The sequence below is a fragment of the Sus scrofa genome, chromosome 15 (assembly GCF_000003025.6).
Source record: "Sus scrofa isolate TJ Tabasco breed Duroc chromosome 15, Sscrofa11.1, whole genome shotgun sequence".
In the NCBI taxonomy this organism is placed as follows: Eukaryota; Metazoa; Chordata; class Mammalia; order Artiodactyla; family Suidae; genus Sus; species Sus scrofa.
The window spans coordinates 72,495,522-72,514,151 of record NC_010457.5 but is presented as its reverse complement, the minus strand read 5'-3'; the positions used below and the strand labels follow the sequence as shown (position 1 = coordinate 72,514,151).

Here is an 18,630-nt window from a genome sequence, read left to right as displayed (position 1 = left end):
AGAAGTATCAGTTTAAGCTTGTATACTCGGACTGTTGCGGAAACCGCAAAAAACTGTGGCAATGGAAGGAGACAAACAGCACTCAGAGATAGGGAAAAGCAAGGTTTATTCAGCACTGGTGCAGGCTCAGAGGAGTCACCTCCAGAGTCTGAGCACCAGGTCTTTGTTCTCAGTAACTTTTACACACTACAAGGTCTTGATTTTCCCATGTAAGCATCCTGGACCTCCCCCCCCACCCATCCCCAAGCAGACAGTGTTCCTTCCTAAGAAACTGAGCAAGCAAGGTTACAGAAGGAGAACTGATAAGCAATGCTGGGGGTACATGATTAGCAGGGCTGCTGGCTTGGACAGAGGGCACACAGTTGTTACATTATTACAAGAAGGGTGGTATAGTGAGGAACATAGCTGGAAAGGCTTGCAGCTGCCTTCTTAGCCAAGGGGGGGGGGTTGTTCTTTAGTTAAAACTCCATTTCAGGACAAGCACCTTGGTTTGTAGTATTCTGTGTTGCATATCAAGTGTAACATTAATCCACAGGCTTTGAAAATGAGACCAGCAGGCATTACCAGTTGCTTATCACCACAAACATTTAGCTTGACTATGAATGATGGAAACAAACAAAAAATCCCAGTCTTCATGAAAAAAATACATTCCTCTTTGAGTAGAATGCTCTTCTAAGGGAAAGCGGTGAGAAATATTGCCGAGCATTAAAGTCTGTGTTAGTAGTCATCCTCTCCTTCAAGGTTGTTATTACCTAAACTGCTGGCGTGAAAAAAGGTTAATGTTTGTTGATGGCTTAACAAACTTCAAGTCTGATTAAGCGACTACGAATAATATCAACCAAAGTAAGATAATTAGAACTAGGATTGGAATTTGGAATCTATGTAAAAGATTCTACAAAGATTAAACTTTAAATCTTATTTTTAAAATGTCTTTAAGCAGAACTAGGAAATCTCTTAGTTCATTATACGTTAATTTAATTCACTAAAATAACTGAAGAAATCTGTAAGCAACTGAAGGTTACCTGATCAATATAAACACAAACTTTTGTAAAGGGATTAATTTCATTCTTAGTTTAAAATTAGCAGTATTTTTAAAAACTGAAAAAATGTGTTTACTTAATTTGTTCCTCCCATTATCCGGGGTGGGGGAAAAAAGGACTAATTTAATGTGCATTTAAACAACAAACATGGGATTGCAGCAATGCCTGCAAAGATTGGCCCAAGAAGCTTCTCTTTCTGTTAAGAACGCGTGATTTTTCTGCGCCACCTTGTGGCCAAATACAATACTACATGTGAAAGGTAAAGGCTTTTCTCTTGAGAGGGTCAGGCTATCAAACAGCCGCATTGCGGGAACCTGTCTTTACACAAACGTGTAGAAAATGGTGCCTTCCTTTGTAGACTGTAATGGGAAACACTTGTACTTTTTCTATTTCCTTCGTTCTTTAATTCCTTACCCTCGGGCCCGCCCACCCGCGGTCCGCCGAAGGTCGTTTCCCTGTTTGACCTCCCCTTCCATCCCCAACATCCGATCCGGCCTCAACCCCTTCCACGTCCTCTGCGCTCCTCCGGGTCCCCGCCCCCGCCGGGACCCCGCAATCCCTGCAGCGAGGGCCCGCCCCCTCGCGCCGGCAGCCATTGGCGGCGCGACCCCGCCCCCCCCGCCCCTCCCTCCGCGTCCGGAGCGGGTTTGGGCCTGGGCGCCGCGGCTCTGAGCTCCGGTCTTCTCTGCTGGGTAGTGCTGGGCGCTCGCCCAGGAGGCCTGCGGCCAGGCCTCGGGGAAGCCATGGACTCGCAGGGGCTGCAGGTGAGCGGGCAGGACCTGACCGTGTGTTGCTGTAGGGGTGGCGAGGGGTTGGGGGGCTTGGGGAGCGCGCGGGCCGACTTGGCCAGGCCGTTGTTACCCTGCGGCGTATGCAGCCCAGGTTGGCGATCAGAGCCCAGGCCCGGGGCGCAGGCCTGTAACCTGGATCACCTGCTTCCGTCCGCCCCGCCCTGTAATCCTTAGGTCGGGATCAGTCTTCCCCGCGCGCTTCTTTCCGAATTGTCGTTACTGTGTTTGTCCCAGCCTCCCACTCTGTTCATTGTGTTTGCTTTTACTTTTGTACCCTGTTGGCTCGGAAGAGTTGGTCAACATTTGACTCAAAATCCCCCTCCCGGGTGCGGATTTTCTAGGACTTAGAGCATAGTAGTGCCACCCCCACCCCCCACCCCTGTGAGAAGGTAAAAGGAGCACGGAAACAGTATATGAAGTCAATTAAAGACAGAGGCTTGAAAATAGGGGAGTCTTTACTTGAGGGAGATGGTCTTCTCTATTTGTTTATCAATGATTCATCCATTCAGCAAATATTTAACGACTTTCCACTTAAGAAATGATGATTCGAAAGCAATTAAGGGCATGAGATTTAAAAATGAAAGTTACGTTTTAAGATGATATTTATTTAGTCACTGTTTCCCTTGTTCAATCCTGATGGAGGGCTCACTGCGTGTCCACTGGAGCTGGAGATCATGATGAACAGAATGGAATAGTCCCTGTCTTCACAGATTTTATAGCCTGATGCTGGAGAAAACCTTAATTGAATTAATTTAACAAATGTTTATTGAATGCCTCCTGTGTGCCTGGCACTATTCTAAGTCCTGAAGGTAATAAACCCTGCCGTAACAAAGCTAAGAAAAACCCTCCCAAATCTTTCTACATTTGAGTAGGAGGAGTCAGTCAGTAAACAGGTAAATAAAATGTGCACCATATTAATTGCTGATAAGCAGATGGAGGACAACTTGGCAGTAATGGAGAGTGCTGGAGTGTCTTTTGCTTTTTTGCCTGAAGTTTTACATCATCTTCCTGTGAAGACATCCCTCAACCCCTTAAGGATTTTCATCCCCTTAAATACATGCTTTGTACTGCCTGCCATACAAATTAAATAAACTTTTTTTTTTTTTTTTTTGCTTTTTAGGGCCACACCCGAGGCACATGGAAGTTCCCAGGCTAGGGGTACAATTGGAGCTGCTGCAGCTGCCGGCCTACACGACAGCCACAGCAACACTAGATCCTTAACAGACTGAGCAAGGCCAGGGATCGAATCTGCATCCTCATGGTTACTAGTCCGGTTTGTTACCATTGAGCCACAGTGGGAACTCCCCCAAATGAACTTTTTTAACAAAGACTTTCATGCTACAAGCTATTATTTAGCTCCTCATCACTTAGACTAGAGAATCAAGTCACTATGAGGTCCTTCTTGACCCTCGCTTTCTCTCCAATCTCATCATCCAATAATCTGTTTTCTACTTAAAACTCTAGGACAGGAAATGGCAAACTTTCTCTATAAGGGGCCGGTTAGTACATATTCAGGCTTTATGGGCCATAGAGTCTCTGTGGCATCGGATCTGCCATCATTGCATGAAAGCAGCCATAGACAATACTAAAGCAATTGAGTGTGGCTTTGTTCCAATAAAACTTAACTTAGACAAGGGAGTTTGAATTTCATGTAACTTCCACATGTTATACTTTTCTTCTTTGGCTTGTTTGGTTTTGTCCTCAACTGCTTGAACATGAACCAACTGTTCTTGACTTGCTGGCCATATCAAAACAGTCTGGCAGGCCAGACATGGCCCACAGACCATAGTGCACCCATCTCTTCTCTAGCGAACAGGATGACTGAGTCCTCTCTACCCCCACCCCAGCCCCTGTCTCATTGCTCATTTCTTACCTCTGTGTTGTTGCAGTTTCTGAATCATGAAAGAGGAATAGGAAGAGTCTGTATGTGTGGGGAGCAGGAGTTTGCAAAGCGAGTCAGTTCTGAAGTCCTCCCCAAGAATCTTTTCCTTAATTTTACTCTTCCACCCTCCCACACCCCAACCTCGTTCCCTTACATTCCAAAGGCAATTAATAAGTTCTTTCCTGGCATTTACTTTGTTAGACTTCAAATGGTCTTTAGATTTCTAGTCTCAGTTGAAAATTTTAAGCTTTTCTGGGACAGCATCCATATCTCACTCCCCTTCATATTCACAGCACCTAGCCCAGTGCCTGGCACTCATAGGCAGGCAGTGAATGTTTGTTGGACCAAATAGCCTAGCCTGATCCAAGGCAGTGGTTAACAGGTGCAGGAGTATGAGGTAGACTAGAGAAACAGAAGGACCTCCTGACTGATTAGACTTAGGGGGACTGACTATGCAAACAGGAAGAGAGGACTCCTGACTGGTGTCTGGCTTGGGTGGCTGGGCAAATGGAAATAAGAGTTGGAGCTGTGATGAGAGGTCTTGAACAGATATATGGTTTTTATGTCCTCAACATATGGGGTTTGGAGAAACATCCCCCCCCCCGGAGTTTTGGAGTATAATGTCTTAATTAATCCTCACAATGACCTATGAATGATCTAACAGCATTTTACAAATGAGCAAACTGAGGTGCTGTAAGATGAACCAGAAACTTGAAACCAGGTCTTTTCACTGTAAAAATCCATGTCTTTTTTGGTAATACCATCCCACTGCCTTTCTGGAGAGTTAGAGGAGCTTAGTGCTACTAAATGCTGGAGAGATGTCAAGTAAGATGATATTAAAAGTGTCCTTAGTTGTGGCAAACTAAGAGGTCACTTGGAGCCTTAGGGAAGGGGCTCTGGTGGAAAGCTACACTTTACTGAGGTGTGGGGATTGGAATTGGTGTCTGGGTCACGAGCTGAAGTGGCTGCGAAGAGACTGGAGAACAGTAACCGCAGGAGGGAAGCAGAGTGAAAGTTAACAGAGGACATTTGCCTAAATGTTCTAAAGAAGCACATGGACTACAGCCCTCCAGAAACAATAGGCTGTAAAAAGGAGCTGTCATGATACTCATTTTAATACTGTCAGCCCATGCTTCATCTGTATTTCTCACCCCCCGCTGACCAGCTGAAGAGTCCTTTCAGGTAACTGTGGAATGGCCCCGATTTGTTCATGGAGATGAATCAGTTCTGTCACGGTGATGAGGGAAACAGTTTCCCTGTTTGAGTAGGTTAGCAACTAAGCTTTAGATATGATCCAGAGAAAAAATTGTGTAAAGCCTAGATCCATTTAATCAGAACTTCATGTGTCCTGTTTTCTCCCTCATGTAGAAATAATACAATTTTGAAAAAAGCCTAAAGATAGTGATGTCCATTAAGAAAGATCATTAGGGGAGTTCCCTTGTGGCTCAGGCTCAGTGGAAACAATCTGGCTAGTGTCCATGAATGCAGGTTCAATCCCTGGCTTTGCTCATTGGGTTAAGGATCTGGCGTTGACATGAGCTGTGGTATAGATCGCAGACGCGGCTTGGATCTGGTGTGGCTGTGGCTGTGGCATAGGCCAGCAGCTACAGTTCTGATTCGACCCCCTTTCCTGGGAACCTTCATATGCTGCAGATGCAGCCCTAAAAAGACAAAAAAAAAAAAAAATCATTTGTTTTTACTAGCAATTATTTGTTAAAGAACCCAGAAAACAAGATAATCTTTGACAATAAATTTCTGGGTTTAATTGGTGATACTTTGTGATGCTATAAAAATAGAAGCAAAGTTTTTTTTTTTAAGGAACTCTAGTATGGCAATGGAAGCCTCTTGTCTTTTTTATTATTTTATCCCTGCTTTTTTTAAAAAAAAGTATTCCTGTTTTTCTCCCATTTTCTAAAACTTTGAAGAAATTGTGGGCAAGGAAAGAAACAGGTAAAAACAGCCTAACATCAGTATTGTTAAGAAATGGTTAAAAAAAAAGATTGAAATTATTAGAAAACATTGAGTTATGTCAATAATTTTGTATTCATTGTGTTCTTTAGTATTATGTGCTAGCCTTTAACAGTATTTTAAGGAACTTGGAAGAAAAAAATATATTATCTGAGCTTTAGATTATTCAAGATCTTGGGTTATATCTGCTCCTTAGAGTATTTCAGAATGCCTTTTAACATTTGGTCTTTATTTCCTTTTAGACTTTGATTAATTACTATTGTCAAGAAAGATATTTCCACCAAGTGTTACTTGTTGCCAGTGAAGGAATTAAGAGATATGGCAATGACCCAGTCTTCAGGTTTTACCATGCCTATGGTACATTAATGGAAGGTATGTGCTAATTATTAAACATGTCTCATAAGTTTTAAATTCTTATTTTGCACCAAGAACAATTTTTCACTTTGTAATTTTGATTTTTAGGTAAAACTCAAGAAGCACTTCGAGAATTTGAGGCTATTAAAAATAAACAAGATGTATCACTCTGTTCTCTAATTGCACTGATAAATGCTCATAAAAGGAGTCCCAATCCAGGTAGAGTTTTTAAGTACAATGCTTAGACAGTTTTTCCAACTTGACTCATTTTAGTTTTTCTCAGTTACCTTAACATTCAGTCTAATCATGCTGTATTATATACTCTCTGTAGATGCTGTTTATATCCAGACAAGATTGTAAGTTTATCAAGCACAAAAAGTGTGGGTCTGGAGTTCCTGTCGTGGCGCAGTAGAAACAAATCTGACTAATAACCATGAGGTTGTGGGATCAATCCCTGGCCTCTCTCAGTGGGTTAAGGCACCAGCATTGCCATGAGCTGTGGTGTAGGTGGCAGTTGTGGCTCACATCACGCATTGCTGTGGCTGTGGTATAGGCCGGAAACTGCAATTCCGATTAGACCCTTAGCCTGGAAACCTCCATACGCGAGTGCGGCCCTAAAATGCAAAAAAAAAAAAAAAATCTGGGTCTGATATTGCCTTCATATTCCTTATGTCCTATGGTAGAGGTTTCATTAGTATGTGGGGATCATTTGAATGAACATAAAGATGAATGTATTTTAGCAGTGGTTAAATAAACATAAGGACAGTTCAAAAGATGTATATCCATAAATTACCCTGTAACAGCTAACTTTACAACTTAGTGGATACATGCAGTTTCTCTCTTCTACTTTGTCTTAAGCATCTTGAAAGCCCTTACATCCCCGAAAGGGGCTAGCTCTTTAGAAGCTTGGCAGTAAATTTTTATCAGTAGTAGGTCAGAACTATGATTAGATTATAGAAGGAACTTTATGTATAAACCAGCAATGAAAACTGTGTGAACAGCCTTAACATATAGTGTATCTTAATGGATAAGGCAGAAAAACATTAGAATTATAGGTAATAAATAGGAAATAGTAGGAGTTCCAAGGTAGCTCACTAGGTTAAGGATTCTGTGTTATGATTGCTGTAGCTCTGGTTATAGCTATGGTGTGGGTTTGATTCCTGGGCTGGGGACTTCTGCATGCCACAGTAGTGGCCAAAAAAAAAAAAAAAAAGGAAGGAAGAAAAGAAATAGTTTTATATTCATCCACATATATCAGAAACAGCTAATAGCATAATAAATACTCACCTTATTTCAAATAATTAGACAATTACCAAATGCCACAGATTTTTTTTTTAATATTTGAAAACAGTTTTTTTTCCTAAGCAAAGTATCACTTACCTCCTTTACTCATATATTCTTACGCAAATCAATAAAAAGTTATTTAAAACAATATGTTTAGCTCGTAAACAAATCCAATGACTAGATGCTTACTTTCCACAAGGGACTAGTTAGAGAATATAGTTAGAGGATACTAAAGAATTGTAAGAAGTGATCTGTGACATCAAGTGTATAGTCTAGTTGGGAAAGACAACATAAGACCCACCAAGATTAATTATAATGTTACTATTGAATAAAATGATATGAAATAAAACAAATGAATCCATGATTAATTGAAAGTGGCATGAACTATTGATCCATAGTAGGCTGAGAAAGCTTTGTAGAACTGGGGACTTAGTCTTTTCGTAGAGGGCAGCTAGGATTTGAGTACAAAGCCTGCTTGTCGGACAGGAGGAATACATGGAAATGGTTCCAAATTAGGCTTCTCTCTGGAGCCCCTTTCTCTATGCTCCAGCAGGAGTGTGTTTAGCTAGAATAGAGAATGTGCATGGGAGAGCTGAATTCAGTATTAAAAAATTTATACAAAATATTTTCTTCCTCGAATCAAATTTTCCTTTAATTGGTTTTTCCCAGGAGTATTGGTTCTGTTGGAAAATATGATTTCCAGGACGCTAAAGAGAAAGCAGCAGAAGTATAGTTTAGAGACACCCAAGTACTCACTCTGCTTTCCTCCACAGATGATGTTGAGTGAGCGTGAGCCCAGGAGAGGCCCACATGTGTGTCAGTTTTGCCTAGAAAGGGCCTAGATTGTTCTTATGCATTCTTCCTGAATGCTGATAGAAGCCCTGATTATAAAAGGGCTGTAATGCACTAAGAACTTGAATATCTGGCAAGAGCTGGCTTTGTGCAGATGGTGTCACAGCGAACTGATGCCCCTCTAGGGACTTGATGGAAATCTGGGCAGGAAGGTGCAAGGCCTCCTCCTGCCCTGATAAGTTCTGCTTCTGTATCAGGACTCTTTAGTGTAAACTTCTGAAGGTGGTCCAGTGGGTGTGGGTGTGGGGAGCGTGGGGCAGAAGGGATCTCTTGCTAAGCCATCTCTAGCCCTCCAGAATACAGTTTTATTTCCTCAACTCATAAAGTTGCACCTTAGAAATTCCACATTTAAATTTAAATATTGTTAGGGGTAAAAGGAAGAGTCACATAACTCTTCCTTGGTCACCATTTCCAGAAAGGTGGTCCTTTTGGAAATCTCAGCCCTCAATTTGGGCATTTCTTCTTCCTGTTACCTACCTGATCCTCATTCCCATTCAGATGTCTGATTGACATTCGTGTCCTAAACATGTAGGTAACAGATTAAAGCTCTAGAAATAGACCATCTTTTTAAAGGAGCAGTGAAATAGTATTATTAAACTATGTCAGTAGCAGCAATTACATTGCCTTTCACAGGCCTGCAACAGCAGCCTAGCATGTTTAAATATTTTAGAATTGGATTAGGAAGTAGGATAATTTTACTCCTAGTCCTGGATTTGCCCCTAATGATTGTCTTGTTTTAGAATCATTGCTAATTTTTTCAAGTCTTATTTTTTTAAAAAAATAAATGCATCTGTAGCCTTTATGTCTTGAGAATGACATCAGCTATAGAACTCTAGTATGGACACAGTGGTCATTGGCCACAGGTGGCTGCAGAGAACCTGAAATGTGTCTCCTTGAGGACAGGAATTTGAAAATTTTTTTTTTTTTTTTTTGTCTTTTTTGCTATTTCTTTGGGCCGCTCCCACAGCATATGGAGGTTCCCAGGCTAGGGGTCCAATCGGAGCTGTAGCCACCAGCCTACGCCAGAGCCACAGCAACGCGGCATCCAAGCCGTGTCTGCAACCCACACCACAGCTCACGGCAACGCCGGATCATTAACCCACTGAGCAAGGGCAGGGACCGAACCCGCAACCTCATGGTTCCTAGTCGGATTCGTTAACCACTGCGCCACGACGGGAACTCTGGGAATTTGAAATTTAACTCTAATTAATTTAAGTTTAAAACTGATACTTGATTTGGTTATTAGCAAAATTATGTTTAGAATGAATGTATGATTCTCCTTTTTCCAAAATAAATTTTATGAAATCTAAGTATATTTTCAAATGTTCTGAAGAAAATTTAGCATCTTAATTGAGATGTGCTTTGTGTGAAATACATACCAGATTTTAAAGATTTAGTAAGGAAAAAAAAAGAAAGTATCTTCTTAATAATTTTCACATTAATGATGTATTGAAATGAAAGTTAGGATATATTGTGTTAATTAAATGTATTATTAAAGTCAATTATACTTGTTTCTTTTTAATTCCTATGTGGTTAGTAGGAAATTTAAAATTACATGTGTGGCTTGTATTGTATTTCTCTTAGTGCTGCCCTAGAGAGAAAGACTATGTTCTCTCTGTTAATCATCTGACCTATTATAAACTCTTGATTAGAATTTAATTTTCATGTAATTTTTTTTTTTTTCCTCTCCCAGATAGAGAAGCTATTCTGGAATCAGATGCCAGGTTGAAGGAGCAACGTAAAGGAGCTGGACTGAAAGCCTTGTATCATGCAGGCTTATTTTTGTGGCACATTGGTCATCATGATAAGGCGAGAGAGTATATTGACCGAATGATCAAAATGTCAAATGGTAGTAAAGAGGTAGCTGGTTTTCTAATTTTCTTATTTTGTAAAGTTGTGGTTCTCTAAGATTTTTGTGTTAGTGCTATTTATTTGGCTTTTGACAAGGTCCCTCCCTCCCTGGTTGCTTTCCTCTCTTCTTCCTTTTCTTCTTCTTTCCCTCCCATTCTGCTTATTGAACTGCTCTAGAGACATGGCACCATTATTTGCACTGTTAGTAGAAAGACAAGAAATACATAGATAGGACCTTCGTGAGTGGATCATCTAGAAGTGTTCTAGAGCACACACCTAGTTAATACTGTGAGAAAACTGACAAATGGAATGTGAGAGTGTGATTAAATGTGCAAGAAAATAATAGTTAACATTTGTTGCCCATTTACTTTGTGTCAGGCACTATTTTAAGTGCTGAAAGAGAGAGCACATCTATAAATATTAGCAGAATGAAGAAGAATGTCTTGAAGGAAATTGCACTTGGGCTTAAAACCAGAAAGATGGATATAATTTCCATAGGCAAAGATTATGGAAAAGAGAAGTTGATATTCCCAAGGCGGGAAATAATAGATGGAAATGAGAAAAACAAGGAGATTTGTTGGTTCTGGGTACAGTGAGAACCTCACATTCACTGATGGGAATACAAGGTGCAGAGAAGAAGATGGTGGAACCAAAGCTTGGAGAAGTAGATTAGGACAAATTGAAGGATCTTGATGGCTAGGTACAAATATTTGTTTCTAATTTCATGTGCATTGAGGGTCAGTGAATATTTTTAGATGTCAGTGATATTATTAAAGTGCAAACTCAGAAAATTAATTTAACAAAGGTTTACAGGATGAACTGACCTAAGGAGAAACCAGAACACAGCCTCCAAGAGGTAGTACTTCCCAGCAGAAGGTTTTAAGGAAATATTACTCAGTGCGTAGAAATTGGAGAATTATCAAATACAAGACTTTTCAACTTAGGATAAATAGTAGGGGAAAGATGTTGAGGTGACAGATATCAAGCATGTCTCTCTGAGGTTTGAAGCCTGGACAATTCTGAGACCAGTTAACATGAATAGAAAATATCTTGGAATGAGAAGGTAATCTTGGGGGGAGGTAATGCTTTTGGTTTAAGACATGCTATATTTCAAGCTTTGGTGGAACAGTGAATTGGAGACAGTGGATGAGCTTTTGGAAAAAGAAAATATTAGAAGAGGTATTAGACTAGAAATATAGATTGGGAATCTTAGTTGAAATGATTTAAATAAGGATGATCTAATGAATAGAAGTAGTGTTGCTTAAGTATTCTTACCTGTCTTTTCAGGTGAAATACAGCGAAGTAAATATGATCTTAGTTAAAGATTTAGAAGGTTGATTAACCTATAAATTTTTTGACAGAAGGAAAGATTTCATAATTTTTTAATTTGTCATTAAAAGGAAAATACTCATTGTGTATCCATCTTCTTTCTAATCCTATCAACCTTACAACCCATTGGCTCACTAACATTTCTGAAGGTAAACATTCATAGCTTCTTCATTTCTATTTTTTTGTTTGTTTGTTTGTTTGACAGGAAAGTAGGATTTATTGTTCAGCATTAAGGAAGGGATGCCGCCGCCAAGGCTCTCATGAGTGCAGGGCCCCCATTTGTCCAGGGGGCCGCGATTAGGGATGTATTTGACCCCGCAGCCATTGGGGATAAGCCGCTTTTCTGCCACCATGTTTTCAAATTCATCTGCGTTGAACTTAGTGAATCCCCACTTCTTAGAGATATGGATCTTCTGGCGGCCAGGGAACTTGAACTTGGCCCTGTGCAGGGCCTCAGTCACATGCTCCTTGTTCTGCAGCTTGGTGCGGATGGACATGATGACTTGGCCAATGTGGACGTGGGCCACCGTGCCCTGGGGCTTTCCAAAGGCACCACGCATGCCTGTCTGGAGCCTGCACTGGGGACAACATGCCAGTCGTGAATGCCCACTGGAAAGGGCTGTCTCCAAAGTCCCTTAGGGCAGCCTATAAGGCAACAGGCTGCATACACTACCGAGGAGGCTGCTGTTTGCAGCCATTGCACACCGGGCCCCCATGGGGAAAAGAGCACGGTTGGCTTAATTGGCTGCAAAACTTCTTCATTTCTTATTTGCTGAGGTCATTTTATCCTTTCATTTGAAATTCAGCGGTCTAGTCAGAGATGAGGGAGATGGTTGCCAAATTTTCTTAATTTTTAATAAATGTGAAGCAAGGCACTTCCGTTTTTCCATCTTAGTTCATTTTGGTCTGTTTCCTCCAAAAGAGGTAACAAATTGTTATTTATATATTGAATTACATGTTTAACAATTATTAGTAGTGACTTTTTAGCAAAGCCTCAGATTAAAATATTGTTTACTTAATACTGATGGAATATTAGTCAAGCTTCTTAATACTGACTACAGTAGTAATCTTAAAGGCTGAAATTCATAGTAGTCCCTAAGACTAGACCGGCAAATGTTTGAAAGTGATCTTATTGCACAGAGTTTTATTATTTGGTAGAATGAGTCATTACAAGTAAAAATGATGCTACGTTTACCTCCTTCATCAACATTTATTTCTTTCATTTCCAAAAAATGGAAGTATGCTTAGAATTATTCATTTTTACAGGGACAGATTTTGAGAGGATGGCTTGATATTACAAGAGGAAAAGACTCTTATACTAAAAAAGCACTAAGATATTTTGAAGAGGGATTACAAGATGGAAATAATATTTTTGCTCTTCTGGGTAAGGTAAGTTGAAATTAGGTTAATAAAATTTTGTAATGTATCTAAAACCCAGCAAAACTAACCAGCTCAAAAAGATAGTTTTTGTGTTACTTTTTCAACTCTCAACTGTAGGAGGGACTTGCATTTGTATAGGACTATGAACAGAAAACTAGGGGAAGTATTCCTTGCCAAGTTTCTGAATCCTGGATCAGTTTTAGTTGCTTTTGTTGTTGATGTTGCTGGAGGTGGTGGTTCCTATATTATTTACTCACCAGACGTCTACATCTATGGTGTGTCCAAATATGTGAGGCATCACTTGACATACTAGGGACACCCTGAGCAGAATAAAATCTCTTGCTTTTATGGAATTTATGTTCTTTTGGTGGAGACAGACGTCAGTAAACAAAGTCAATTACATAGGGTATTAGGAGGTGATAAGTGCAGTGGAAAAATAAATCAAGGAGAGAGGAAAAAATACAGCTAGATAAGAACTTTTAATTTTAAATGATGTGGTCAGAAAAAGTGACATTTAAACACAGACATATAGGAGGTGAAAGTTAAAGCCCTGTGGGCACCTGAGGAGAACATTACAAATAGACAGGATGAGAGTTGAAATACTTGAGGCATGCTCAAGGCTTTGCTAGGAGTCTTGGAGACTAAAGCGGAATGAGGGAAGGGGAGAGGAGGTGAGGGCTAGAGGGAGAGGAGATGAGTGTCTGGGCAGGTGGGAATGGGAATGGGGATGTGGACAAGGAGAGGCCACCTGATTCTGTAAAGCCTTTGGCTTTTGCTTTGAACCAGATGGATGGACAGCAGGGGAAACAGAAATGACATGGTCTGACTTACACTGGGTGAGGTGATCAAGTGGCATTGTCATTAGAAGTCATCGGTAGGTGGAAATGTTCTTATTTGGACCCTTTCTTCAGTCCTACTGATGCCTTCTAAATAGCTTAAATTAAAAAAAAAAATTATTTCAACCAAAGAAATTAAATTCATATTAGAAAAATAGTCTCTTAAATTAGCAATAATTTGGGGAGATAAAAAAAGAAAAAGAAGAGAAGGTTATTAGTACCTTGGACATTGTGAGTTTCTGTGGATAGTGAACTTGTTCAGATATTCACCACCAGTGCAAATAGTACCTGTGCTGGTTGGCCTTGGGTTTTACCTAATGGCACTTCTAGAGGTTATGGGCATTTAGTAAGTTTTTTTAAAAAGTTTTTCTTGATCATGTCTCCTTCTCTATTCCTTAAAGAAAAGCTAGTTGATAATCTTCTAGGATAGGGCTATTTCAAGTGTTAACATAAGCAGCTTAGGAGGGATTTACCTTTTTCCTTCAATACTCAGGATTGGTTTAAATTCTTTTTCTGATAAAACCCATTCCATTTATGTATTTATTTCTTACTTTATTCAGTAAGAGGCTTGCATTAGCTGAATTCCAACTAGTAATGATATGGACCAAATATATAGCAAATTTAATTTCCTTTAATATGGTATTATGCTGCATTCATGTTTATGTGAAGTGCTCTAAGGAAGTATTAGATGTGGTCTTTTAGCATGAGTTTAGTATTTTATGTTGCCAGCTATTTAGGCAGATTCCAAAGGCATATGGATTTTTTTAAATTATCTGCAGTAATGTTTCTGCCATTATTGTGAACTGTTGAGAAATTTAAATAATTTATTTTTACATAGTGGCATTTTTGGATGGTTCTCATACTTTAATTATATGGGAGTATCATTTCAAGCTGACCACAAGAATGTACTGCAGTTTACTGTACATCAGTTGAGGCTGGATGCTTATTTTGAATGGAGGTATTCCAGGACTAAATTTATTCCTAAAGGAGATTCAGAAGCAAATTTTTAAAAATCTGACATATGGTTATTGAACATAGTATTGGAAGTCCTAGCCACAGCAATCAGACAAACAAAAGAAATAAAAGGCATCCAAATAGGAAAAGAAGAGGTAAAACTGTCACTATATGCAGAAGACATGATACTATATATGGAAAACCCTAAGGACTCAACCCAAAAACTGCTTGAACTGATCGACAAATTCAGCAGAATAGCAGGATATAAGATTAACATTCAGAAATCAGTTGCATATCTGTATACTAACAATGAAACTTTAGAAAAGGAATACTTTTTAAAATTTCACCCCAAAAAAAATCAAATGCCTGAAAATACACCTGACCAAGGAGGTGAGAGATTTATATGCCGAGAACTATAAAACATTAATTAAGGAAATTAAAGAGGAGTAAAGAAATGGAAATATATTCCATGCTCTGAGTTGGAAAAATTAATATTGTAAAAATGGCCATACTACCCAAAGTAATCTACAGATTCAATGCAATCCCTATCAAATTACCCATAATATTTTTCACAGAACTAGAACAAACAGTGCAAAAATTTACATGGAACCACAAAAGACACCAAATTGCCAAAGCAGTCTTGAGGAAAAAAAAACAAGCAGGAGGCATAACTCTCCCAGACTTCAGGCAATATTACAAAGCCACAGTAATCAAGACAGTGTGGTATTGGTACCAAAACAGACATACAGACCAATGGAACAGAAGAGAGAACCCAGAAATAAACCCAGACACCTCCAGTCAGTTAATCTTCGACAAAGGAGAAGAGAATATAAAGTGGGAAAAAAGTCTTTTCAGCAAGTAGTGCTGGGAAAACTGGACAGCTGCATGCAAAATAATGAGACTAGAACACACCCTCATACCATGCACAAAATAAACTCAAAATGGCTTAAAGCCTTAAATGTAAGACAAGACACCATCAAACTCCTGGAAGAGAACATAGGCGAAACATTCTCTGACGTCAACCTTACAATTGTTTTCTCACGTCAGTCTCCCAAAGCAACAGAAATAAAAGCAAAAATAAACCAAGGGGACCTAATCAAACTGACAAGCTTTTTGCACAGCAAAGGAAACCAAAAAGAAAACAAAAAGACAACTTACAGAATGGGAGAAAATAGTTTCAAGCGATGCAACTGACAAGGGCCTAGTCTCTAAGATACACAAACAATTTACACAACTCAACAGCAAAAAAGCCAACAACCCAATGGGAAAATGGGCAAAAGACCTGAACTGACATTTCTACAAAGAAGACACACAGGTGGCCAACAAGCACATGAAAAAATGCTCAGCATCACTGACTATTAGAGAAATGCAAATCAAAACTACCATGAGATACCACCTCACAGCAGTCAGAATGGCCATCATTAATAAGTCCACAAATAACAAATGCTGGAGGGGGTGTAGAGAAAAGGGAACCCTCCTGCACGGTTGGTGGGAATGTAAGCTGGTATAACCACTATGGAGAACAGTTTGGAGATACCTTAGAAAACTATACATAGAACTGCCATATGACCCAGCAATCCCACTCTTGGGCATATATCCAGACAAAACTCTACTTAGAAGAGACACACGCACCCGCATGTTCATTGCAGCACCATTAACAATAGCCAAGACATGGAAACAACCTAAATGTCCATCAACAGAGAACTGGATTAGGAAGAAGTGGTATATGTACACAATGGAATACTACTCAGCCATAAAAAGGAATAAAATTATGCCATTTGCAACAACATGGGTGGAACTAGAGACTCTCATACTGAGTGAAATAAATCAGAAAGACAAAGACAAATACCATATGATTTCACTTATAACTGGAATCCAATATACAGCACAAATGAACATTTCCACAGAAAAGAAAATCATGGACTTGGAGAATAGACTCATGGTTGCCAAGGGGGAGGGGGAGGGGAGGAAGTGGGATGGATTGGGAACTTGGGGTTAATAGATGCAGACTACTGCCTTTGGAATGGATAAGCAATGAGATCCTGCTGTGTAGCACTGGGAATTGTATCTAGTCACTTATAATGAAGCATGATAATGTGAGAAAAAAGAATCTATACATACATGTGTAACTGGGTCACCATGCTGTACACTAGAAAATTGACAGAACACTGTAAACCAGCTGTAATGAAAAAAAAATTAAAATAATTATATATAAAAAAATAAAAAATAAAATGAATATCTTTGTCAAAAAAAATCTGACATATGACAAATATCCCATCATCTGTTCTTAAAGTGCTATAACTATATAGTATTATATTTTCTGACTATGAAAGTAGTACATGGATATTGTAAAAAATTTTCAGAATATATGATATTTGAATTAAAACTTAATTTCACCATTGGAGATCACTAAATAGCTAAATAAACAATCATTGTAAATGATATCCCTTCATGTCAATAAATTTACATAATGATTTTTAATGGCCACCTAAAATTTTATTAACTAAATATGGTATAATTTATTCCTATGTGGAATTATTCTAATTTTTCCTATTATAAATAATTCTGACAAATACGTGCTTCTTTTTGGTCTTATCAATTATTGCCTTATGAAAATTACTATAAGTGGGAGTTTCTCTTGTGGCTCAGCGGTAAAGGAACCAATTACTATCCATGAGGTTGTGGATTCAATCCCTGGCCCCACTCAGTGGGTTAAGGATCCAGTGTTTCCATGAGCTGTGGTGTAGGTCAGACATGACTTGAATCTGGCATTGCTGTGGCTGTGGAGTAGGCTGGCAGCTGCAGTCCAATTTCGACCTCTAGCCTGGGAGCTTCCATATGCTTTGGGTGCCACCCTAAAAAGACAAAATTAAAAAAAAAAAATAACTAGAAGTGAAAATGTGATAGTTCTGAACTTTGTTTTGCTTATTCTTTAAAACTTTATCTTCTTTAACCTGAAAGTAATTTTTTAAAAAAATATACAAAATCTCTTAGTATTAGATGCTACTTGCAAATATCCTGGAAATATTTTATATTCTAAAAGGTAGTTTTTCTGTTGTAAGTAGAAAATTCTTTATTTTATGATGTTTCTAAAAATATTTTAAAATTTTTATGTAATTATATTTCTCAACTACTTAAAAGTGGATTTTAAAACAAGATCACTTAAAATATTTTTATTCTGTGATGTTTTAAAATTTTGTTTTAATAGGAGTTCCCGTCGTGGCTCAGTGGTTAATGAATCTGAATAGGAACCATGAAGTTGTGGGTTCGATCCCTGGCCTTGCTCAGTGGGTTAAGGATCCGGCGTTGCTGTGAACTGTGGTGTAGGTCTCAGACGCAGCTTGGATCCCTCGTTGTTGTGGTTCTGGTGAAGGCCAGCGGCTATAGCTCCGGTTAGACCCCTCGCCTGGGAACCTCCATATGCTGCGGGTGCAGCCCTAGAAAAGTCAAAAAAATAAAATAAAATTTTGTTTTGATAAAAACTTGTTTTTCTGATTATAAAAGTGATAACTATTCCTTACAGAAAAGTCAGAAAACAGAAATATAGAAAATGTTAAACACTAGTATTCTGCCTATTCCAGGATAACTGCTGTGAAAACCTTAGCATTTGCGATCACAGTTTTGATGTCACTTTTTTCTCTTTTCTCCCGTTAGGCACAATGCCTTGAAATGCGCCAGAATTATTCAGGTGCTCTGGAGACTGTGAACCAGATAATCATGAACTTTCCAAGTTTCCTTCCTGCCTTTATAAAGAAAATGAAACTACAACTAGCCTTGAAAGATTGGGACCAGGTGGTTGAGACAGCACAGAGGTTAGGTCAAAAAGGATGATATAAGTATCATGGGATCTGGTTATAATTTCAAGAAAAAAGAAAATCTGTGTGTATTTTTTGGCCACATTCAAAGCATGTGGAAGTTCCTGGGCTAGGGTGGAACCTGAGCCATAGCAGTGACCTGAGCCACAGCTGCAACAACACCAGATTGTTAACCTGCCACAGGATGGTTAACTTTTGAGCCACCAGGAAACCACTGGGGATGTTAGTTCGATCCCTGGCCTTGATTTTTGTGTCAAGGATCCAGCATTGCTGTGAGCTGAGATATAAGTTGCA

General features: G+C 39.3%; 1 protein-coding gene across 3 annotated transcripts in view; it reads left to right on the top strand.

Annotated features, from left to right (window-relative positions):
- Positions 1,649–18,630, top strand: part of TTC21B (tetratricopeptide repeat domain 21B) — an 82,254-nt gene continuing 65,272 nt past the window's right edge. For 2 of the 3 annotated variants that reach the window (XM_021074791.1, XM_021074790.1), the window contains exons 1-6: positions 1,649–1,804; positions 5,924–6,053; positions 6,144–6,254; positions 9,865–10,031; positions 12,618–12,740; positions 18,176–18,333. In XM_021074791.1, coding sequence (XP_020930450.1) covers positions 1,784–1,804; positions 5,924–6,053; positions 6,144–6,254; positions 9,865–10,031; positions 12,618–12,740; positions 18,176–18,333 — 710 coding nt within the window. In that variant the 5' untranslated portion in view covers positions 1,649–1,783. The remainder of the gene's footprint in view (positions 1,805–5,923; positions 6,054–6,143; positions 6,255–9,864; positions 10,032–12,617; positions 12,741–18,175; positions 18,334–18,630) is intronic. The other variant, XM_021074792.1, reaches the window with a different exon arrangement.